We start from the raw sequence: 23,572 nt of genomic DNA on the forward strand, positions 1-23,572 counted from the left end.
TTGTTGTTTGTGGTGGTGGTGACTCTCGCCCTCCTCAAGTGTCGGGCAGTCTAGTCCATAGTCGTGATGATGGTTATTGGGAATATAATAAATAAAGAATAACCGGCGGGGCGGTCCTTCCTGTCACCATGGCGATGGGCGGGGCAGTGGGACGGTCCGGTGTCGTGGTTTGTCTCCGGCGGCGGTCCGTAGCGGGGTTGCGAGCGCGTTTTGGTCCCGGGGCGGGTGTTTTGTCCTTGTTGGCGGCCCGTAGCGGGGTGGGGGAGGCGGGGGCATGACCGGGGTCGATGTGACGTCATTCGAACGTCAGCGCCCCCAGGGCGGGGCCGGTGTGCGGGCAGTGGCGTGCTGGGCACCATCGCCGGGACCGTCGGCCTGCAGGTTGTAGCTCCGAGCGCTTAGTTCAGTGCTCTGCACATCGTGGGCCCCCCGCAGGACGATGGCAGGAGTGAATGCGTTAGGGGAGGGGGAGCTTTTGGGGGGTAGGGGGGCTGTTCATTCATGTATCCAACAATCGGCTTTCTTGGGCGCCTCCCATTCATTCATTCAGTGGTGCTGATGGAGCGCTGCCTGGTGCACAGCACTGCGCTAAGCGCTTGGAGCATGCGGGGGGTAACAGAGAGGGACCATCCCTCCTTCTGCTCTAAAAGGGGGGCTTAGGGGAGGGGGCGAGGCTGGGGGAGGGGGGAGCCACTGGGGAGGGGGCATAGCCGGGGGAGGGGGGATTAGAGGAGGGGGCACAGCTGGGGAGGAGGATCCATGGAGGAGGTGGGATTAGGGGAGGGGGTACATCTGGGGCGGGGGGGGGGATTGGAGAGGGGGGATTAGAGGAGGGGGCACAGCTGGGGGAGGAGGTCCATTGGGGGGGGATTGGGGAGGGGGATTGGGGAGGGGGCACAGCTATGGGAGGGGGGTTGGGGAGGGGGCACAGCTGGGGGAGGGGGCACATTTTGGGGAGGAAAATCTATGGAGGAGGGGGGATTAGGGAAGGGGGCACAGCTGGGTGAGGATGATCCATGGGGAAGGGGGGGGTTAGAGGAGGGAGCACAACTGGGGGAGGAGGATCCATGGGGGAGGGGGGATTAGAGGATGGGGCACAGTTGGGGAAGGGAGATCCATTGGGGGGGATTGGGGAGGGAGATCCATGGAAGAGGGGGGATTAGGGGAGTGAGCTAGGCTGGGGGAGGGGGGAATCTATGGAGTAGGGGAAATTAGGGGAGTGGGTGTGGCTGGGATAGGGGAGATTAGGGGAGGGGGATCAATGGCGAGGGGGGATTGGGGAGGAGGCACAGCTGGGGGAGAGGGGATTCATAGGGAGGGGGGATTGGGGAGGGGGCACATCTGAGGGAGGGGGGATCCATGGGGGCAGGGTGGATTAGGGGAGGAGGTGCGGCTGGCCGGGGTAAGTAGGTTTAGGGAAGGGGTTGTGGCTGGGAAAAGGGGGATTTCTGGGGAAGGGGGTGTTTGGGGAGGGAGCCGTCCCCAAGAGTGGGATTGTGACGGGGATCCTGGGTGGGGAGATGATTTCACGGGAGGGGCTCGCCCTAAGGGTGAGAGGTGCATCTGGGGGATGAGGGGGCCCCATGGGGGTTAGGGCTGCAAGGCTAGGGTCATAGTTGCGGGATCCCGGAGGGGGGCTGGGCAGGGGGCTGCCCCCATATGGGGCTCATGGCCTGAGGATGGGAGGGGGCTAGGGAATGGGCTGCCCCAAAAGGCAGGGGTCCTGGGAGGCTGGGGGACTAGGGGAGAGGTCACCCCCTGAAGTTAGAGCCACAGCTGGGGATCCCAGCGGGGGTTGGGGGAGGGGGCTGCCCCCCATGATGGGGTCTTGTTGGGGGATTCCCGGGAGGTGACTTGGAGGATGGGGGACACCGCTCCCCCACTTCAGAAACCCACCAGCAGGGCCCCAAGAAATAGGGAGGGGGAGCCCCAAGGGACAGGTCAGCCCCAGAGCTGCTGGGGACGGTTCTAGGCCCTGCAGTAGATTCCATCATCATCAGGTTGGATCTAGTCCGTGTCCCACATGGGGCTCCTGGTTTTAATTGCCATTTTACAGATGAGGGAACTGAGGCCTATTGAAGGCATTTGCCCAAGGTCTCATAGCACACAGGTCGCAGAACTGGGATTAGAACCCAGGTCCTTCAGACTCCTAGGCCCGGTGCTTTAGTGCAAATGTGATGGGTCCTGAAAAAACGAGGCTCTGGATAACGGAGTGTCAAGGTCTATCTCCTCCAGGAGGCCTTCCCTGACTAAGCCCTCCTTTCCTCTTCTTCCACTCCCTTCTGCCTTGCCCTGACTTGCCCCCTTTATTTATCGCCCCCCTGCCAGCCCCCACAGCACTTATGTCCAGCTCTATCATTTATCGATTTATATTAATGCCTCTCTCCCCCTTTAGACTGGAAACTCGTTGTGGTCAGGGAATGTCTGTTTATTGTTCTATTGTACTCTTCCAAGTGCTAAGTACAGTGCTCTGCAAATAGTAAGTGCTCAATAAATATGACTGAATGAATAAATATAACTGAATGAATGAGTGTGGGGGGTTCTTTTGCCCTCTTCCTAATGCCACCCACTGGGGTGGATCTCTGGGGCTAGGATTGAAGTCCCGGTTGAAGGAGGTGGCCTCATGAAGAAGGGGTGAGCAGCACATTTTTAGCAAACCTTTTCCTTCATTTCAGACCCTTCTGCCTGACTGGACGGCTGCTGCGTCTCCTCTTCAAAAATGGCTTTTAGCGACATGAACGGCGATGGCTCAGAGCCCGAGGAGGGAGCCACCGTGGAAGGCGAAGTCATCTCTGTGGGCAACATGTTGGAGACCTTTACTGAAAGCCAGCAAACCAGAGGGTTGATCGGCAACTTGAGAGATGCCTGCGGAGATCTGGTCACTCAGGAGGTTACCATTGAGAAATTCCTAGGTGAGTCACTTCTCTCGGCCTCAGTTCCCTCTTCTGTAAAGTGGGGGTTAAGACTTTGAGCCCCACGTGGGACGGGGACTGTTTTCCACCCTCTTGTCTTGTGTCTACCACTTTGAACTTGGGATACAGTAAGCGCCTAGCAGATGCCACAGTCATTATTAATTTCTTTTCACCAGGTGTTCTGCTGTTGGCTGAGGGAGGAAAAGAGAAGTAGCCTCAGGTGGAAACACTTGCCTTCCCTTGGATGGTGGTAATTAACCACCCTGTTGACTTCTAAAAAGTCATTAAAGATGCACTCCATTTGTGCTTGGGTGGTGTCCAGTCATGAGGATTTAAGGAGAGAGGGAACCCCTGGACACATGACTCCGTGGGGGACAAGGTGGTGTTTTTGGTTACAGGCAAAGCGACTCATTCAGTCTCTTTTAAAGACCCCCAGCCAGTAGAAAAGTACTTTGTGAAGTTAAGAGAAACGGAAGAGAGAAATGGTAACTGTTTTTTAGAGGAGAGGTTGGGTTTATTCCATGGAAACACTTAGCTCTAGGTAGGTCTGTCTTTGTGTTGTATTTTTTTTTCCATCATTAGCTCTTTCAAGGCCAAGTTGTGTTTTCCAGAAGAACTTCACAGGGGTGAAGTTGAGAAAATTCGAGACTGTCAAGCTGTCAGAAAGGGAGTGAGTTTTCTTGGAGAAGGAATGGGTGGATGAGTTTGCTAGCTGAAGGTGAGAGAGTGGACTCTTCCCATTTTACTTCTAGATCATTCAGTAGTATTTATTGAGTGCTTACTATGGGCAGAGCACTGTATTAAGTGCTTGGAATATACAATTTGGCCACAGAGAGAGACAATCCCTGCCCAATATCAGTAATAATGTTGGCATTTGCTAAGTGCTTACTATGTGCAGAGCACTGTTCTAAGCACTGGGGGAAATACAGGGTAATCAGGTGTTCCACATGAGGCTCACAGTCTTAATCCCTATTTTACAGATGAGGTAACTGAGGCCCAGAGAAGTGAAGTGACTTGCCCACAGTCACACAGCTGACAATGGCAGAGCTGGGATTCGAACCCATGACCTCTGACTCCCAAGCCCGGGCTCTTCCTGCTGAGCCATGCTGCTTCTCTTACTGTGAGCCCAATGATGGGCTTACAGTCTAATGCAGAGCAAAACAGAAGGAAATAAAATCAAGCCAAAGCTATTAGGATAAATAGAATCAAGGGGTTGTATACCTCATTAACAAAATAAATAGATTTTGCTCACTTACCTTGAGATCACTCATCTTGAGATGGTAGAAGGAAATTGTCCAGACAGGTGGCTAGGATTAAGCTTGATAAGGCTGATATTGTGCAGGTGTGGGGAACGCCCCCCCCCCCCCCCCCCCCCCCCCCCCCCCCCCGCTGTGCATTCTCTGAAAGAGTGGTTCACCTCGTGTTTTCCTCGTGCACCAGCTCTTCCAGTGGCTTGCCCGCAAATCCACACGGCAGAAAGGCAGAAGAAAGTGACTTGCCTTGGGCTACTGTTCCGGCCAGAGGGAGGCAAATCCCTTTGCACTTGGGAAATTGTTGATTGATTTTTCTCAGGACTTGGCTCTCTCTCCACCCCACTTTCTGCTCAAGCTTGTCCCTTTTTTATGCTATTTGTGTTTTGGTTTCTTTTGCGGTATTTAAGTACGTGATATGCGCCAGGCGTGGGGGTAGGTACATGCTCATCAGTTGGACACAGTCCCTGTCCCCCATGGGGCTTGCAGTCTTAATCCCCATTTGGCAGATGAGGGAACAGTGGCACGGGAAGGGAAGGGCTTGCCCAAGGTCACAGCAGACAAGTGGCGGAGCTGAAGTTGGAACCCAGGTCCATCTGACTCCCAGGCCTGTGCTCTCTCCACTGGGCCACACTGCTTCATGAGGCTCTTCTTGTTCCCGCTGAATGCTGTCTGTAAGTAGCTGGTCTCCAGGACTCCTTGCTAATGCCCCCTCACCTTTCTTCCTTTCTGTGTAATCTTTCCTGCCCCCAGGCTACAGTCCTAAGCGCTTAGTATAGTGCTTTGTACACAGTAAATGCTCAGTAAATACGATTGAATGAATGCCCCCTTCTTGCTTCCAGCCTATTCCCTTATACATGGAGTGCGAGCCCCATGTGGGACAGGGATTGTGACCAACCTAATTAATTTATGTCTACCCCAGTACTTAGCATAAAGTAAGTGCTTAGCAAGTATCACAATCAAGTGTTGGGGGCCTGAGGGTTGAAGTGACTATCATGATGCTTGAGAGGTACAGATCTAGTGGCTTCAGTGATGCGGAGAGGAGGGGGGAAAGGGGAGAAGAAGACTTAGGGAAGGCCTCTCGGAGGAGGTGTGATTTGGGGAGGGCTTTGAAAGTGGGGAAAGTGGTGGTATGTTGGAAATGAAGGGGCAGGGAGTGCCAGGCTAGAGGGAGGATGTGAGTAAGGGGTTGGCAAGGGGCTAGATGAGCCTGAAGTACAGAGACCAGGTTGGCTCTGAGCTTGTGAGGCTGTGTCGGGGAGGGGGAAGAGACCCCTCAGGCTGAGCCTGGTTGGATGGTTACCACGGATAATCCTTCTTACAACCCTCCCCCTTGTGAGGTTTGGTGCCTGGAGGGGCCACAGCCCTGCCATGCTTGGGCACGAGTTGTTATCCCTGGGCTAGTGGAACTAAACTCCCAGAAACCGCTGTGGTACGGCCCAAATCTACTTGTGGTTCACTCCGGGTCCTTTTCTGGCCTGGGGTACCAGTCAGATAGTACAATCTATGGATCAAGCTCAGGTCCAGCTGGTCCAGGCTTGGCCACGCAGGCCGGTATAGGAGCTATTTAGGGGTGCTAAGTACAGTGCTGTGCACTCAGTGGGCCCCCTCCCCTCCATTACCTGGGGACTTTTTCCTTTTGCTGTTATGTTAAGAAGCAAGAGTTTCCTTGCATTACTGGCCCTTGTGTTGGATTTTTATGCATTTCTCATGAGTGTTCCCATTCCCTTTCCAATGTTGCGAGGCCTAGTGGGTAGAGCACAGGCCTGGGAGTCACAGGGCCTGGGATCTAACTGTGGTTCCCCCACTTGTTTGCCGTGTGACCTAGGGCAAGTCACTTTACTTCTTTGGGCACTCAGTTCCCTCATCTGTAAAATGGGGATTAAGACAATGAGCCCCACATGGGACATGCACTGTGTCCAGCTTGATTAGCTTATATCTACCCCAGCACTTAGTACAGTGCCTGGCAGATAGTAAATGTTGAACAAATACTATTAAAAAAACCCAAAAAAACACGATGGCTAAACTTTCCTTTAGCAGAGTTGGAATTCTAGTGCTGCGGTTGATATTCCTCATTTGAGTCTTTTTTTTGTGTGTCTTTTTCAGTGATTATGGACAAGTACCAGGAGCAGCCTCACCTACTGGACCCTCATCTAGGTAGGCTTTCCCCCCACCCAATCTCCCGATGTCATTGTCAGACGTGTTTATTGATCTCTTTCTGTGTGCACAGCACTGTACTAAGCTCTGGGGAGAGTGCTATCCGATAACTGAATTGAAAGGAGCTCTCTGGGTCAGTAATCTCGGCATTGTTTGCCTGAGTTTCAAAATTGAGAGTTAAGGGGCTGTGAAGTATCTCACCCTGGAGACTTTTGGGGAAACGCATATCAAAAGAAGTCAGAGTGTGTGTGGGTGTGTGTGTCTGTCCATGTCTTGTATGCATAGTGTTCCTGTCTGGGAGTAGACTAACTTGCCATGGACCTGGCCTCTAGTTATCAGGTATTTGTGGTGTTTTATCCTGTTTTCCAAGGGCTTAGTACGGTGCTCGGCACTCAGTAAGCGCTGGGTAAATACCAGTGATTATTTCAAAAGTGGTGATTGCTTTCTGCTTTGCATCCCCTAATCTCCCAACGCCAGGCTGAACGGTGCCCTTGGTGATCTCCACACGCCATTTCTTTAACCTTCACCCCGGGCAAAGTTGCGTTGTTTGGAAACGCTCATGCCTGGTGTGGGCCCTCTCTCCTTCCTTCTAGAGTGGATGATGAACCTGCTGCTGGAGATCGTGAGGGATAGAGCCTCTCCTCCTGTCCTGGTGCACCTGGCTTTTAAATTTCTCTACATCATTACCAAGGTAGGTTCAGTTTTAACTGTGTTTTTCTCGTCCGTGTCTTCTGCTGTGAAAAAGAGGCTGGGCATGGTCTAAAGGAAAGAGCGCGGGCCTGGGAGTCAGAGGACCTGGGTTCTAATCCCGGCTCCGCCGCTTGTCTGTTGGGTGGCCTTGGGCAAGTCACTTTGCCTCTCTGTTCTTCTGTTCCCTCATCTGCAGAATGGTGATTGAATATTTGTCTTCTGTCGTATTTGGACTGTGAGACCCATGTGGGATGGGGACAGTGTCCAATATGATCGGCTTGTGTCTGCGGGCAGGGAATGTGTCCGTTTATAGTTGTATCATACTCTTCCAAGCGCATAGTACAGTGCTGTGCACACAGTAAGCGCTCAATAAATCCAACTGAGTGAATGAATGACTACCCCAGTGCTTAGAATAGTGTGTGTCACAAAGTAAGCGCTTAACAGATGCCATAAGAAAAAAAAACACAATGGCAGCTGGAGGCCCAGACGACTGTAGGAGGGGATGCGTGCGGTCAGGGAGGGCAGAGCAGAAGCTGAGAGACGGTCTGACACTGGGTGAAATAACAGTAGCAGGAGCGCAAGGATGAGGGGTGACTCTCTTAGAGCAGAGACTTCCAGAAAACCCTGACAACAAGACCCCCATTTGGGTTTTGCAAGGCGCAGCAAGTGAAGCCCAAGATTCTGTTTAAGGAAGGTAAGAAGCACGCATGATATTCTCCTCTAGACTGTTAGCTCGTGTCTCCACCTCTTTTGTAGTCTCTCAATCGCTTAGTACAGTGCTCTGTGCATTGTAAGCGTTCAGTAATACCACTCATTCAGCCCCATCTGCACAGGCACCGCTGGTGGGGCTGTCTTTGAGGAGGAAGATCCTCTCTGTTGCTCTCTGGAGGTGTGAGAATGACTCAGTTAATAGTAGTAATAATGATTGTAGTATTTGTTAAATGCTTACTACAGTGCCAGGCACTTTACTAAGCTCTGGGGTGGATGCAAGAAAATCAGGTTGGACAAAGAACTTGTCCTATGGGGGACTAACAGTCTCAATCAATCAGTCTCAGATAATAATAATTATGGTACTTGTTAAGTGCTTACTATGTGCCGACCACTGTTCTAAGCTCTACTGGAGTAGATACAGGGTAACAGGTTGCCCCACGGGGGCTCACTTTTTAAAAATTTTAAAACATGAATTTAATTGGATTGAAATGCAGGTCTGGCCACTGATTCAGTCAATCGGTGGATTTATTGAGCGCTTGCTATTTGCAGCACACCGTACTAAGCGCACGGGAGAGTACAGTATAACAGAGTTGGCAGACATGTTCCCTGCCCACAAGGAGCTTACAGTCTAGAGGCAGAGACAGTCCTTAAAGTAAATAATAGATATGTCCATAAGTACTCTGGGTGAATAAGCGGTACAAATCCAAGTGCAGAGGTGACCGCAAAAGGGAGAAGGAGTAGAGGAAATGAGGGCTTAGTAGGAGAAGTCCTCTGGGAAGAGATGCCATTTTAAAATCGGACTTTGAAGGTGGGGAGACTGATAGTCTGTCAGATATGAGGGGGAGGGATTTCAGGCCAGAGGCAGGACACAGGCAAGGGGTTGGCTTGGTGGCGAGATAGATGAGATTGGAGGTAAATTGGTGTTAGAGTGAAGTGTGTGAGCTGGGTTGGAGTAGGAAACCAATGAAATAAGTTAGAAGGGGCCAAGGGGGGTATTTTAAAGCCATGGGTAAGGAGTTTCTGCTTGATGCCAGACCCATTGGAGGTTCTTGAGGAGTGGCGAAACATGGACTGAACAATTTCTTAGAATAGTGATCCAAGCAGCAGAGTGAAGTAGGACTGCAGTGGTGAAAGACAGGAAGCAGGGAGACTGATGCAGTTGTCAAGGTGGGATAGGATAAGTGGTTGGATCAGCTTGGTAGTTTTGGAAGGAGAGGTAAGTGTGGATTTTAGCAATATCATGAAGGTAGAACCTACAGACGCTGGTGACAGGTTGTTTGTGTTCTAATCCCAGGCAAGTCACTTGACTTCTCTGTACCACATTCGTCTCATCTGTGAAATGGGGATTAAGGCTGTGAGCCCCTCATGGGTAATGGATTGGGTCCAACCTTTTTATTTCATATCTACCCCAGCACTTAGTACAATGTCCGGCACATAGTAAGCGCTTAACAAATGCCATTAAAAATGTGGATTATCTGCCAAGAAATCTTGACTCTCTTGGGTACCACAGAGAGAGTCAGGATTGTACTTGCAGGTAGGCTACATAGAGAAAATCTCCTGACACTTGAAGAAATAACTTAGTTTCATCTGGGGTCGTTTCTATAATGTGATGACCACGCTATTTGGGGGAGGGGAAGGTGACTTGATTCAGTACCCCGAGTGGAGGAAAATTAACATGAGTTCTGTGTGGTCTCTAACTTTGGTTTTCAATTGATTTATTTTTTTTTGGGGGGGGGGTAGGTACGAGGATATAAGATCTTTCTTCGTTTGTTTCCTCACGAAGTCACCGACGTCCAGCCCGTCTTAGATATGCTTGCAAGCCAAAATCCTAGAGACTATAAAGTGAGTATTTTTTGACCTCTGTCAATCAGTTGTATTTATTGAGCTCTGACTGTGTGCAGAGCACTGTACTAATAATTGCTGTCTGTAAGTGCTTACAATGTGTCAAGCACTGTACTAAACTCTGGGGTTGATATAAGATGATCAGGTCACATGGGGCTCCCCATCTAAATTGGAGGGAGAACAAGTATTGAAGTCCTGTTTTGCAGATGAGGACACTGAGGCCCAGAGAAATAAAGTAACTCACCCAAGGGCGCACAGCAGACAAGTGGCAGAGTTGTGATTAGAACCCAGGTCCTCTGACTCAAGGCCCATGCCCTTTCCATTAGGGCAAGCTGCTTCTTCCTTCCTCAGGCAAACCGATTCAGTCCTCTGTTATCTCTCCCACCTCCAAACCCTTGTTTTTGTCTTGCCTCCTGCCTGCAGATCACCCACACTTCAAATCTGTAGCATGGGGATTCAATACCTATTCTCCTTCCTTAACTTCTCCGTGCCTAAATTATCTCAGCTGTAAAATGGGGATTAAGACTGAGCCCCGTATGGGACAGGGACTTTGTCTAACCTGATGTGCTTGTACAGTGCCTGACGTTTAACAGATATCCCAATTAAGACAACACTGCCAGGGATCCTAGAAATCGCTCCCTCCATTCAACTGAGGCGATCCAGTGCCGTCGGCTCTTTTCCCGGATTCTCGTTTTCACTCCTCTACTTCTTCGTTGTCAGCACCTGCTGCTTCCTGATGGTTTAATTGCGATTTCTCCCTAGACCTGGGAAACACGTTACATGCTCTTGCTGTGGCTCTCCGTGACCTGCTTGATCCCCTTCGATTTTTCTCGCCTCGACGGCAACCTCAGCTCGGAAGAAGGGCAAACCCGAATGTCCATAATGGATCGCATCCTCCACGTGGCAGAGGTAACCAGCTTTTTCTGAAGTTCTGTCCCTCTCGCTCGTGAGATCGGGGAACCCACATGCCAATGAAGGCAGTGAGGCCTGGTGGGAAGAGTATGGGAGATCCAGACATTTTGCCCAGTTCGGTTATTGGTCTTCTGCGTGACCATGGGCAGGTCACCTAACTGCCCTGCACCTCAGTTTCCTCATCCATAAAATGGGCTGAAGGTCTCTACTCTCCCTCTAGATGAGCTTGTATCCACTCCAGTGGTCTGCATAGCACCTTATTTTTTTAGTGTTATTTGTTAAGCACTTAGCAAGTGCCAGGCACTGTTTTAAACAGTTATATTTATTGAGCGCTGACTTGTCTTACACTGAGTTGTCTCCGACCCATAGCCATTCTGTGGACACATCTCTCCCAGAAAGCTCCACCTCCATCTGAAGCACTGGGAGCCACAGCATGCTGAATATTAAGGGCTTAATACATACCACAAATATTGTTATCATTAATAATATAATAATAGTGGTATTTAAGCACTTACTATGTGCTAGGCGCTGTGGTAGATACAAGATATTATTACAGGTCCTAAAGGCGTCAAAACAGCCAAAGATAGCGTGGAGATATGAGGGAATAGAGGAAGGAAGGAGGGTCTCCTAGGGGGCCCTCTCCCACAAAAGCAGGTCCTCTGTCCCAGGACCCAGGGAGACTGGTTATGCTGTCGGGGTGGTGCGGAGGGCCCGGGCTTTGAAGAGCGGTCAAGCGGCCTCCTGCCGTGGGCCGGGCTTTCCGGCTGTACCTCCGGCTCCTCCCCTTCGTCCGGCCAACCCGTTACCGCTGTCCTTTGTCATTGCCGCCGTCCTTTGTCATTGCAGACCTACCTGGTGGTCAGCGACAAGGCTCGTGATGCAGCTGCCGTGCTCGTTTCCAAGTAAGTAATAATGGTGATGTTTGTTAAGCGCTTAAAGTGTGCCAGGCACTGTGCTAAGCACTGGGGTGGATCCAAGCAAATCGGATTGGACACAGTCCCTGTCCCAGGTGGGGCTCACAGTCTCATTCCTCATTTTAGAGATGAAGTACCTGAGGCACAGAGAAGCGAAGGGACATGCCCAGGGTCACACAGCAGACAAGGGGCAGAGCTGAGATTAGAACCCCTGACCTTCTGACTCCCAGGGCCATGCTCTAGCCAGCTGCTCGTTGGCCCCGACATGGCCAGTGACCTCACCTACCGGGGAGTGAGTCAGTCGTATTTATTAATAATAATGATAATAATAATGTTGATATTTGTTAAGCGCTTACTATCTGCCGAGCACTGTTCTAAGCGCTACGGTAGACACGGGAATCAGGTTGCCCACGTGGGGCTCACAGTCTTAATCCCCATTTTACAGATGAGGTAACTGAGGCCCAGAGAAGTGAAGTGACTTGCCCACAGTCACACAGCTGACAAGTGGCAGAGCTGGGATTCGAACCCATGACCTCTGACTCCAAAGCCCGGGCTCTTTTCACTGAGCCACACTGCTTCTCTTTGTGCAGAGCACTGTACTAACCACTTCGGAGAGGACTCTATAACAATAGAACAGACACATTCCTTGCCCACAATGAGTCTAGAGTTGGTGAGACAGACATTAATAGAGACCTGGTCTTGTTGGTTGCTTCTTGACCTCTCCCCATCAGACCTTGAATTGTGAAAAGAAAATTCTCGCCTCCTTGCCTGGGAGGGCAAAATAGGGAAGATCTGGCTTGGGCCTAAGTTTTAGGACTCAGGTCTGACAGGAAGCTGGTGCCGGCTTCTGGCAAGCTGCAAAAGATTGGGCCGGGATGTTGGCCCACTGAGGTTTGCTTGGTACGGCGGGGACAAGGAGTGGGGTGAAGAGAGGTTTGTGGGTTAGCAGGGACTTGACTTGGGCTTTACTGGAGGAAAAGAGTCACCCTCTATGGAAGCCAGGCCCTATGCAACCCTTGACCTCTCCAACTTGCGGCAACCGGGGGGCATCTGAGGGCTTCCATCCCAACTTTTTCTCATTGTAAACAAGGCCCTCCTAAAATCACACCTCCTCCAAGAGGTCATCCCTGACTATGCCCTCATTTTCCCCAACTGCCTTCTCCTCTATGTCTGTACACTTGGCAGTGTATCCGTAAAGTACTTTGATACTCACACCAGCCCCATAGCACTTAAATAAATATCTTCAAGCTCTGCTATTTCTCCTATCCATAATTTATTTTAATAATGGATTAAATCTCCCCCCTTGGATTATAATAATTGTGGCATTTTAAGTGCTATCATGCCAAGCATGTATAAAGGCCTGGGGTAGGGTAGGTCACAAGATAGGTCCCACAAGGGGAGGGAGAACAGGTATTGAATCCCTATTTTACAGGAACTGAAGCACAGAAAAGTGAATTGACTAGCCCAAGGTCACCAAGCAGATGCGTGTTGGAGGGAGAACAGATATCAAATCCCTACTTTCCGGGAACTGAGGCACAGAGAAGTGAAGTGACTAGCCCAGGGTCACCAAGCTGATACGTGGCGGAGGGAGAACAGGTATCGAATCCCTATGTTACGGGAACTGAGGCACGTAGAAGTGAATAGCTCAGGGTCACACAGCAGATGCGTGGCGGAGGCAGAAATAGAACCCAAGTCCTTGTGACTCCCGGACCACCAGGCCTCCCTGCTCCTCTAGCCGCCCCTCCTAAGGCCATGACTAGCCACTGGCCTCCGAGATCCGAAGGTAGAGGAGAAGAGCGGCATTTCCAGCTATGGGTCCCTTGAGTTGGAGAGTGAGCGGAGAGTTTCTCGGCACAGATGTTTATTTGTAGAGTTGGTTTATTGTGGAAGGGGGGCCTCGGTGAGATGGGGCGCAGGAGAAAGTGTCGTGGTGCCATCTAGTGGAACGGTGAGTTTGCTCACTGAGCTGATGACTCTCCAAAGCTTGTACATAGAACAGGGGCTGGAACTCTTTTTTTTTAAATAGTATTTGTCAGCCACTCATATTTATTGAGCACTTACTGCATGTGGAGCACAGTACTAAGCACTTGGGAGAGCACAGTGCAACAGTAAACGGACGCATTGCCTGCCCGCAATGAGCTAGACACTGTATTAAGTGCTGGGGTAGATACAAGTTAAGTGGGTTGGTCACAGTCCATATTTCATTCATTCAATAGGATTTATTGAGTGCTTACTATGTGTAGAGCACTCTACTAGGCGCTTGGAATGTACAAATCGGTAACAGAGACAGTCCCTGCCCTTTGACGGGCTTACAGTCTAATCGGGGGAGAACAGGTAATGAATCCTTATTTTACAGGAACTGAAGCACAGAAAAGCAGCCATATCCTGCGTGGGGCTCATAGTCTTCATCCCTAGTTTGTAGATGAGTTAACTGAAGGCCCAGAGAAGTGAAGTGATCCGCCCAAGTTGACACAGCAGGCGAGTGGCGGAGCCAGGACTAGAACTCAGGTCTTTCTGACTTCCAGGCCTGTGCTCTATCCACTAGGCCGTGCTCTTGAGTGGGGTTTGCAAGCAGAAGAGGATTTTTCTGCCCCTTCTTTCTGACCTTTTCAGATACCCAAAGTATCTTGGAGTCCAGAATAGCTCTGGTCCTGAACGTTTTGGAAATGCCTCTAAGGGTTTGCAGTATGCTTTGCATCTAATGTATCCCATCAGTCAGTTGTATTTATTGAACGCTTAATGTATGCAGAGCACCGTCCTAAGTGCTCGGTAGAGTATGATGGAACTGAGTTAGTGGAAACATTCCCTTCCCACAAGAGGCTCACATTCTAATGTGTTAATTTCTGAAATTCTGAGTTTTCAAACTGATCAAAATTTGGATGAAAGCTGGGCAAAAAACAAAACATGCATGCTACTTTGAGTAATACCTGCTAAAGGGGGTTTGTTTGGTTCCAACAAGAGATGGAAATTCAGCTGCAGCATAAAGAAATTCAGTGTTTGAGCATTGTTTGGTTTCTTTAGGTTTGGGTTTTCTAGTTGGGTCTGTACATGCTCTGTGAAATAAGATTTTTTTCTGATTCAAAGGGGCCTTTTTTTTGGCATTGGAAGAGGCCAAAATCTTCTTGCCTTTTTAGTTTTAGAATTTAAATCCATTAATCAGTGGTATTTGAGTGCCTTTTTAAAAATATTTGTTAAGCGCTTAATAGCTCTCTCTACATAAGCCAGGCCCTATGCAAGCCTTGGTCTTTCCAACTTGTGGCAACTGGGGGAGGCACCTGAGGGCTTCCTCAACCTTTTTTTCATAGTAGACGTGGCCCTGCTAAAATCACACCTCCTCCAAGAGGTCATCCCTGTACTAAGCACTCTCCTAAGTGCTGGGATAGATACAAGCCAATTAGATGTGGACACAATCCCTGCACAAGGGACTATGCAGTTGTAAACCCCATTTTAGAGACAAGGTAACTGAGGCACAAAGAAGTGAAGTGATTGGCCCAAGGTCACTCAGCAGACAGGTGGCAAAGATGGGATTAGAACCCAAGTCCCTCTGACTCTCAGGCCTGTGCTCTATTCACATTAGGGCATACTGCTTCATTTGTGCAGAACACTGTTATACACGTTTGGGAGAGTATAATGCAATGGAGTTGATAGACTTGTTTCCAGCTGACAAGGAGCTTGCAGTCTAGAGGGGGAGATAGGCGTTGAAATAATTTCCAGATAGGGGAACTAGTGGGCTATAAGGGTGTTTTTATCTTTGTTTAGAGCCCAGAGGCTTGACTTAAGCAACCTTTAAGCATCTGTCCAAGTTGTGGTGGCCATTTAATACTGTCCTCTTTGCTTGGAATTTTTTCAGATCTCTTAGCTATAAAAGGGGCTTTGGGTCGAGATCCAAGAAGTAATTGCACATTTCCATTTTATCATTCGATGTAAATGGTAAAATTCACTGTAGGCCAGTGTGTGAACCCGACAATTCCCTGAACTGAGAATTACACTTTTAAAATCTTTAGAAGTGAAATAATTTAGCGAGGCATGTGTTAAAATGAGGCTTGACCTCATTTTTTTTGTTTCACTGAGTATAAGGAGCTCTTGTGAGCTTGCTATAGCATTGACTAGATTGTCTCCTCATCAAACTGCCTCCTTTTTTTTAGATTTAGTTTTGTGTGGGGTGTTTTTGTTTCACAGAAATTCATTTTGTGATTCTTGGCACAGTCTAGTCTAACAGATCAGAGGTGTATCTGGATCTTTTTATCATGAAGTCTAAGGGATTCCTGTGATGTTTAATTGGCTGCATTAAAAAGATGGTGTGGGTATAAGGAGTACTTGAACCCTTAGCCATCTGTCTGTTTTTCTGTTTCAGAGATTAGGATAATTGTTAGGCGAATTTTAGTTTCTACCTGGTGGGTTGGGAATGAAAGAATATCGTTTGGGGTCATGACCCTTCTTATGAACCCTAAGTCAGAGGCCAACGACTGGAATGTTCCCACACCAATTTGGACAGTCTCTATTGGACTCTCGTTTCAGGAATACCAGTCATTCTGAGAAGATCAAGCCCAAACCTGATCCTCTGCTGAATAAATAACCTGAAATGTTATTTTCCGTGACAGGTTCATTACCCGTCCTGATGTCAAACAGAAGAAGATGGCCGACTTCTTGGACTGGACCCTCTCTACACTCTCCAAAACTTCTTTTCAGACCATGGAGGGGACCATTATAATGGATGGCATGCTTCAGGCCCTGGTAAGTACATTTCTCAACTTCAAAAACCATGTGCTACATTTAACAACCAGCAGTTTGTCACCATCTTACTTTTCTGACTCTATTAGTGAGGTTTAGACCCTTGAAGGAGGCTATCTGTACTTTTGCCTGCGAGATTTGCAGGTGATAGGTTGTTGTTTTTAAAAAAAAAAAAAAACAAAAAAAAACCAAGTGTTCAAACCTGGGAAAGGGGAATAGGGGTGGGAATTGAGGCGATAGATGCGGTCACTTAGAGAGCAGGTGTTGGAGACTTGAGGCCTTAATGCAAAGAGGAAAGCCTAGCACTGGTAATCAGTAAATGGTATTTATTGAGCACTCGCTAGGTGTGCAGAGCATTGTACTAACCACTTGGGAGAATGCAGACAACAGAATTGGTAGATGTGTTCCCTGTCCACGAGGAGCTTCCTGTCTTGGGTGGGGGGGTGTCTTTTGGTCTGAGGGGGCGGAAGGTGTTTACATAACTGGGGGTAACCGATAAAGTCACTCGGAGAGGAGCTGTTGGAGCTGCTCTGTGAGGCCCTAGTCCAGTGAGCGAGCCTAGCGTCGCCAAGAGCCGAATAAGAAACCATCAGAAAGGTCACTGGGCATCAGCTTTTATTCAGTTATTCTCAGCCTGTCAACGAGGCCAGTCCTTGATCCTAGTCCAAAACTTGAGTCCTACAAAAGTCTTTGGACAATGGAGATCACAGCTGATCCGAGCCAGAGAGGCCCCAGCGATTGGAATTTGTCCCTGGATTAGCCCACCTAGCTTTAGGTGATTTGATTGGAAATTTACCGTCTGAGAGAGAGAGAGGCTCCATTCAGTGTGTGTGTCTACTTTGATCATTCTCTGGAGACCTGGCAGGCTTGGGTAGTGAATGGAATTGCCGTCTTCATTCTGGTTGCTTCCTTAATTTTTTTTTTTTTGGTGGTATTTGTTAAGTGCTTATTATGTGGCAGGCACTGAACTAAGCCCTGGGGTAGATTCAAGGTTGGACACTGTGCATGTCCCATGTGGGGCTCAAGTCTTAATCCTCGTTTTACCGGTGAAGGAACTGAGGCACAGAGAAGTGAAGGGTCTTGCCCAAGGGCGCATAACCTACAAGTGGCAGAGCCAGGATGAGAACCCAGCTCCTTTTGACTCCCAGGTCTGGGCTTTTTCCACTAGGCCACAAACCCGAAGAGAGAAAATGAGGCAGAGACTACCTGCAGGAATTGGGATTGTCATAGAGGACAGCCCCCTAGGGCCTCAATTTAGCCAGGTGTTTGAAGAACTGTGAACTGTGGGATCCTGAGTCTGGCTGAATAAATTCTTCATGTGGGAACACCTCCTTCTCCCAGCCATGGTTAGCATGAACAGTGAACGAGTCATTCAGTGATATTTATTGAGAGCTTACTATGTGCAGAGCACTGTGATAAGCACTTGGGCATGCAGTGCAGCAGAACTAGCGGACACATTCCCTGCCCATCCCCGTTGTCCGGAGTCTCCCCTCAGCCTCCCCCTCCACTTTTGAGCAAAGAGATTCCATTCATGAGGGCCTGCCAAAGAAGATAAATGACTGTTGCCAAAGGCCTAGAGAAGCAGCGTGGCCTAGTGGAAAGAGCTGGGCCTGGGAGTCAGAGGACCTCGGTTCTAATCCTGGCTCTGTTCTTGTCTGCTGTGTTACCTTGGGTAAGTCATGTAACTTCTTTATGCCTCAGTTCTCCTGTTCTCCCTCCTACTTAGACTTGGGAGCACCATGTGGGACAGGGACTGTGTCCGACCTGATTAACTTGTATCTACCCCAGCCCTTAGAACAGTGTTTGACACATAGTAACTACTTAACAAATACTATAAAAATAATATTAATTGTGATATTTGTTAAGCACTTACCGTGTACCCAGCACTCTTCTAAGCGCTGGTAGATACAAACTGATTTGGTTGAATGTAGTCCCTGTCCCACATGGGGCTCACCCTCTTAATCCCCATTTTGTAGATGAGGAAACTAGGCCCAGAGAAGTGCAGTGACTTCCCCAGGGTCACACAGGGACAAGTGGCAGAGCCAGGATTAGAACCTAAGTCCTTCTGCTTCCCAGGCCCTGCTCTATTTACTAAGCCATGTTGCCTCCTCCAGAGCATCTCTGGGATTCCTTCATCTTTCCTCCTCCATCTCCACCTCTTCTTCTCTCCTGGCCCCCCTCCCCCCCCGAGACCTTGATTTCCCGGCGTCTTTCCTGGCTGTGTGGTCAGGAGGAGTCAGAAGCCATGGAATGCTTCATGGACATTGGAGTGGGCTGAGCCACGTGGCTACTGTTGAAGACTCCTGGGGATCCCTGGGGCCTCTTGCCGCCCTGTTTCACATTTTTGGGTCCCCTATGGTTGGGGGCACAGGTCCCAAGAAGAACTTACTTGTCTGCCTCCCAAGGGACTTCTGCCCTTGAGACTCTTAAGTACCAAACTCATTCCGAGGGTCAAGTCGTGGGGTGTTGATACAGGTTGCTTTGTCAATCATGGGAGTCTTGATAAGGGACGCTATGTTTTGGACGGGGGTTGGAGGTTATAAATAGGCACAAGGCATATTGGACCCGTCACGAAAGGGTTGGCCTGGGTCTGGAAGCATCTTCATGTCCTGACTTTCAGGATCAGTTCTGGCGCACTCACTTGTCTGCTGTATGATAAAGCAGCCTGGCATAGTAGATAGAGTACGGTCTTGGGAGTCAGAAGGTCATGCGTTCTAATCCCAACTCTGCCACTTGTCTGCTGTGTGACCTTCGGCAAGTCACTTTACTTCTCTGGGCCTCAGTTACCTCATCTGTAAAATGGGGATTGAGATTGTGAGCCCCATTTGGGACAGGGACTATGTCGAACCCCATCTGCTTGTATCCACCCCAGCACTTAGTATAGTGCCTGACACATAGTTAAGTGCTTAACAAATACTATAGTTATTATTATTAGAGGAAATGCCATCTGCGGAGCTCACACCCTGTACAGTTAATGTCTCTATTCTCTTAGGCTTTAGAGGCAGCAGAGAGCAGGGACACCATTAAGCAATCGATCAATGGTATTTATTGAGTGTTTAGTATGTGCAGAGCTCTGATCTCAGTGCTTCCTCTCTTTCATTTCCAGTGGGTCAAAAAATGACAAGTTTTTTTTCTATAAGGCATTTAATCCCTTACTATGTGCCAGGCATGGTACTAAGCGCTGGGGTGGATACATGCTTATCATGTTGGACACAGTCCCTGTCCCACATGGGGCTCAACGGTTTTATTCCCCACTTTTACAGATGAGGTAACCGAGGCGCAGAGAAGTGAAGCGACTTGCCCCAGGTCCCACAGCAGACAAGTGGCGGAGCCGGGATTAGAACCCGGGTCATTTTGGCTCTATCCACTAGGCCACGCTGCTGCTTCCGAAGTGAAAATTCTGCTCCCTTGATCCAAAGTTTCCGGCCTGAGTCAAACCCGGAAATCTTCCCTTGGTCAGGAGCCAGGCCCGGTTGTTCCAGTGCCCTCTACTGGAACACATTTCCATAAACGATTCTGGAAGCTTCATGCTCCCTCTCTTGGCTGTGGCATTCCTGCCCCATTCCCTTCCCAGTGTTTGGTTTTCCAATCCAGGTTCCCTTGTCGGGCCTTGTCCTGATGCCCCTGAATTACATCATGCTCAAGGCCGGTTGTAGGAGCGGGCTTCTGAGCACTTGGTCCAGCCCCCTGTCGCCAGGCCCGTCTACCCCTCAGCACCTGTAAACGGGGTTGTCTGTACTTCGAATGGGAGGGAAAATAGGGGTTTCGGCTTGTTCCGTGAGATATTTTCTGACCTGGATCATGGAATGAAAACTGTGGGGCTTGAAGTGGGAGGGGAGAGGGGAAAGAGAAGAAGAGGGGCTGAGAATGGGAAGGGGATGAGGAAGGGGGCAGACAAAGAGAGGGAGGGGGTGGGCAAGGGGGAGAGGGGCAGAGAAGGGGGAAAGGGTAGAGGAGGGGAAGAGGGAGAGGAGTAGAGAAGGGGCAGAGAAGAAGGGGGAGGAGAGGGGAAGGAGGAGAGGCAGGTGCAGAGGGAAGACAGAGGGAGGGAGGGGAAGGGGGTGTGGGGAGAGAGAGAAGAGTGCCCTAGAGGAAGCTAAGCCACACGCCCAGCCCCGCTTGGGGCATCCTCACCGAGGTCTCCTCGGCGGGCAGTCTGGCACCAAGGTAGCTGGAGAAAGCCCGGAGGCAGCTGAGTCCCCGGGGCAGGCGCCAGCACGCGTCCTCTCGGCTGGATGCGGGACCTCCTCCAGCTTTCTCTCCGGCTCCAGAGCTCCCAGCCACCTGGGAGGTTTCGGCCTTTCCAAGTCATCACCCGAATTCCCGAAAGAGGGCATTTCAGCTCCACCCGAGAGCGTCCTGGCCTCCGCCGCCTCGACCGAGGCGAGAGGAAGTCGTGGGCTCCCCGGGCCGCGGCGGGGCCTCCCTAGCCGGAGAGCGGGAGTTTCGTCAGCGCCTTGTCAGATCTGGAAAAGCCAAGTCTTGGTTGGAGTAACCCTCCTTGCGTGATGAAACTTGCCGGGGTATTTTACATGTGGATTTTGTCATTTTCCTTTGATGCCCTTGGCTTGGTTTTTATCCACCTGTTCATTAGTGTGGGTTAAGTGAAACAGGTGAACACTTAACAAGTTACATCGAAACCAGAGTGATTTCCCCCCCCCCCCACCCTTCTCCCTTTGGTGCGGGGTCTTTTCACCCCCTCCCCCCTGCATTCAGGCAGCGATCCCCTCCCTCCAGGCGGGAGAGAGGGCGGGGAAACATGTATTTGGCTAACTTTTCTTCATGAAAATCTCCCCCTAGACAGACAGCAGCCCTCTCAAACACCCCTTCAGCTCTTTCCTCCTTTGAGGATTAAAAGGATTGGTATAATTTACAGCAACAAGGCAGGTGGAATTAAAGGAAGAAGGAAAGCTCGTTTGGAAAAGGTAGCCTGGGCCCAGGAGTCAGAGGACCAAGTTCTAAATCCGGCTCCACCACTTGGGCTGTGTGACCTCAGGTAGGTCACTTCACTTCTCTTGGCCTCAGTCCCCTCATCTGTGAAATGGGGATTAACACTGTGAGCCCCATATGGGACAGGGACTGAATTCAGCCTGATGAGCTTGTATTTACCCCAGCACATAAAACAGTGCTTGGCATTTAGTAAGAACATAACAAATTCCACAATTATTTTTTCTAATCCAATCTGCCCAGGAGGAAACGGAATGAGCCACAGTTCTGTATTGGGCAGCTGTCTCTGAGAGAGGAACCTGAGCTCCGCTCCTAAAAGAGCAGGTGGGCTTGTCTTCCTTTTGGAGCGGCAAATCCCCCATTTGCTCTCCGTCTTCTCCATCAGGTAGTTGACACCATCTTCCCCACTCCGCGGCCTGAGGCAGGGAGGAGAAGTGTTCTGTTTGTCCCAGCTGAAAAAACAAAAATACAAAACCCTCAAGGGGTGAAGATTAATCAGGGTTTGTGGGACTCTTTGAAGATGGAAAGAAGTACAGGTTACCAGATTCACCCTAAACGTTTCTCAACCGGCCTTGGGCTTGCTGCAGCCTCTCTGGAGAGCCTTAGCAATCCATTCATTCCCTCACATTTATGGAGTGCATACTGCCTGCAGAGCACTGTACTAAACGCTTGGGAGAGTACAGTAGAACAGTAGACACCTTCCCCACCCACAACGAGCTGACAGTCTAGGGGTATCGATCAGTGGTATTTATTGAGCGTTTAATATGTCCAGAGCTTGGTACTGAGGGCTCGTAACGGAGTTGGTAGACACATTCCCTTCCTGCAAGGAGCTTACGCCTAATATTTTGTCTACTAACTGTTTAGGAATAATTGCTCCTTTCAGGAGAAAAACCTCAGGGAAGAGGGAGAAGGTTATGGAGTTTGTAACTTCCCACACACACATCTGGAGGCACAGTGTTATAGTGGAGGTAAAAATGGGTGGTTTTAATTATTGCTGCCCAGTTTCTCCCTCCGTTTAAAGGCACATTAAGCAACGCGACATGATACTGTTTTAATTTCACCCAACTCAGCAGTTCATACGGAGCAGGTAGCGATATGTCACGAGTCTTGTCGAAACATGCCCTGTGCATTACACATCTCAATGCCATCGAAGGGCTGGGTTTTTCCACCTGTTTATGGTAACGCATCCTCCCCAGCAGGTGCGTGTTAGCAGGTAGCTCATCTTTTCGCTGTCGCCGGGGTTCGGATCGAGTTTTGCAGAGCAGGTTGCTGTGTTCCCTGTGGCTTTTTCAAACCGCGTTCGTTTGGCATCTGCTTCCAGGGTGTTTCGGGGCGGGAATCTTTCTTTCCCCAGGGTGGGATTGGAGGTATGTCAGGGGCTCTGACTGTAATATGGCGCAACATCCGTCTTCCCTGCTAGACTGGAAGCTCCTTGAGGGCAGGGATCGGTTCTAGCGAGTCTGTCGTTCCTTCCCCAGTGCTTAGTGCAGTCCTTGGCACGTGGAAAGCACTAAGTAAATGAAATTGGTCCCTCCTCTGATCAACAGTAATAATAATACTTTTGGTATATGTTAAGCACTTACTGTGTGCTAAGCACTTGTCTTCCACACCTCCAAACCAGTTCCAGGTAGCTATAGACCAGTTAGGTTCCCCCAACCCCTGTGGCAGGAAATCAGCCTCCAGGCCCTTCCACATTAGGCCTTATTATGATTATGATGATGATAATACTTGTTGAGCGTTTACTATGTGTCAAGCACTGCTCTCAGTGCTGGGCTAGATACAAATTAATCAGATTGGACACAATCCCTGTCCCGTATGGGGCTCACACTCTCAATCCCCATTTTACAGATGAGGTACTGAGGCCCAGTGAAGTGACTTGCCCAAGGTCACATAGCAGTCATGGCAGAGCCAGAATTAGAAGCCAGGTCCTTCTGACTCCCTGGCCCGGGCTCTATCCATTAAGCCACACTGCTTCTCATGGGAACGGTTCGGGTCTCACCTGCCTCCTGCTGTTGAAGCCTCAAGAGCCGCCGACAGTGGGGGTTGGCGCGGGAGAGCTAGGTGCTCTTCCCTCCCCCGTTCCCAACTATGAAATTCCATGCTGCTCGAGGTTCCCGACTGCCCCCGTTTCCCCGGCTGTCGGGCAGCGGCCTCCTCGGAGTAACAATGACCCTCCCTGTTCTTGCGTGACCGGGATGGCGTCATATTCAAGTAGCCCGGGGCCCTCAAACTCATCCGAGTCAAACGTTAGGAAGGTCTAATAAGAGACCTAATGTGCAAATGACTTTAAAGCCAACCCCGCAGTGGCCGCTCAAAGCAGCCAAATCCTCATTGATGGGGAAAATAAAGGTTGGCATTAATGGGGCATTTCTCTGAACTCCCCTGAAGGAGGTTTAGCAATAGTCGTGCATGAATCATGCCTCGGGGAAGCTGGAGAGAAGGCAGCCTCGGCCAAGGAATTGCTGGAGCCAGAGGCAGAGAAACAGACCTCTTCAGGATGAATGGG

The 23,572-nt window shown here is 49.9% G+C and overlaps 1 protein-coding gene across 1 annotated transcript in view; it reads left to right on the top strand.

The window, feature by feature from the left end:
- Positions 1-305: 305 nt before the first annotated feature.
- TBCD (tubulin folding cofactor D) overlaps positions 306-23,572 on the top strand; it is a 207,664-nt gene continuing 184,397 nt past the window's right edge. Inside the window, exons 1-8 of the mRNA XM_029080077.1 lie at positions 306-381; positions 2,676-2,912; positions 6,269-6,319; positions 6,913-7,010; positions 9,461-9,562; positions 10,325-10,471; positions 11,321-11,376; positions 15,990-16,122. Of these exons, the coding sequence (XP_028935910.1) occupies positions 2,720-2,912; positions 6,269-6,319; positions 6,913-7,010; positions 9,461-9,562; positions 10,325-10,471; positions 11,321-11,376; positions 15,990-16,122 (780 nt within the window). The 5' untranslated portion in view covers positions 306-381; positions 2,676-2,719. The remainder of the gene's footprint in view (positions 382-2,675; positions 2,913-6,268; positions 6,320-6,912; positions 7,011-9,460; positions 9,563-10,324; positions 10,472-11,320; positions 11,377-15,989; positions 16,123-23,572) is intronic.

Source organism: Ornithorhynchus anatinus, chromosome 15 (assembly GCF_004115215.2).
Source record: "Ornithorhynchus anatinus isolate Pmale09 chromosome 15, mOrnAna1.pri.v4, whole genome shotgun sequence".
Taxonomy (NCBI): domain Eukaryota; kingdom Metazoa; phylum Chordata; class Mammalia; order Monotremata; family Ornithorhynchidae; genus Ornithorhynchus; species Ornithorhynchus anatinus.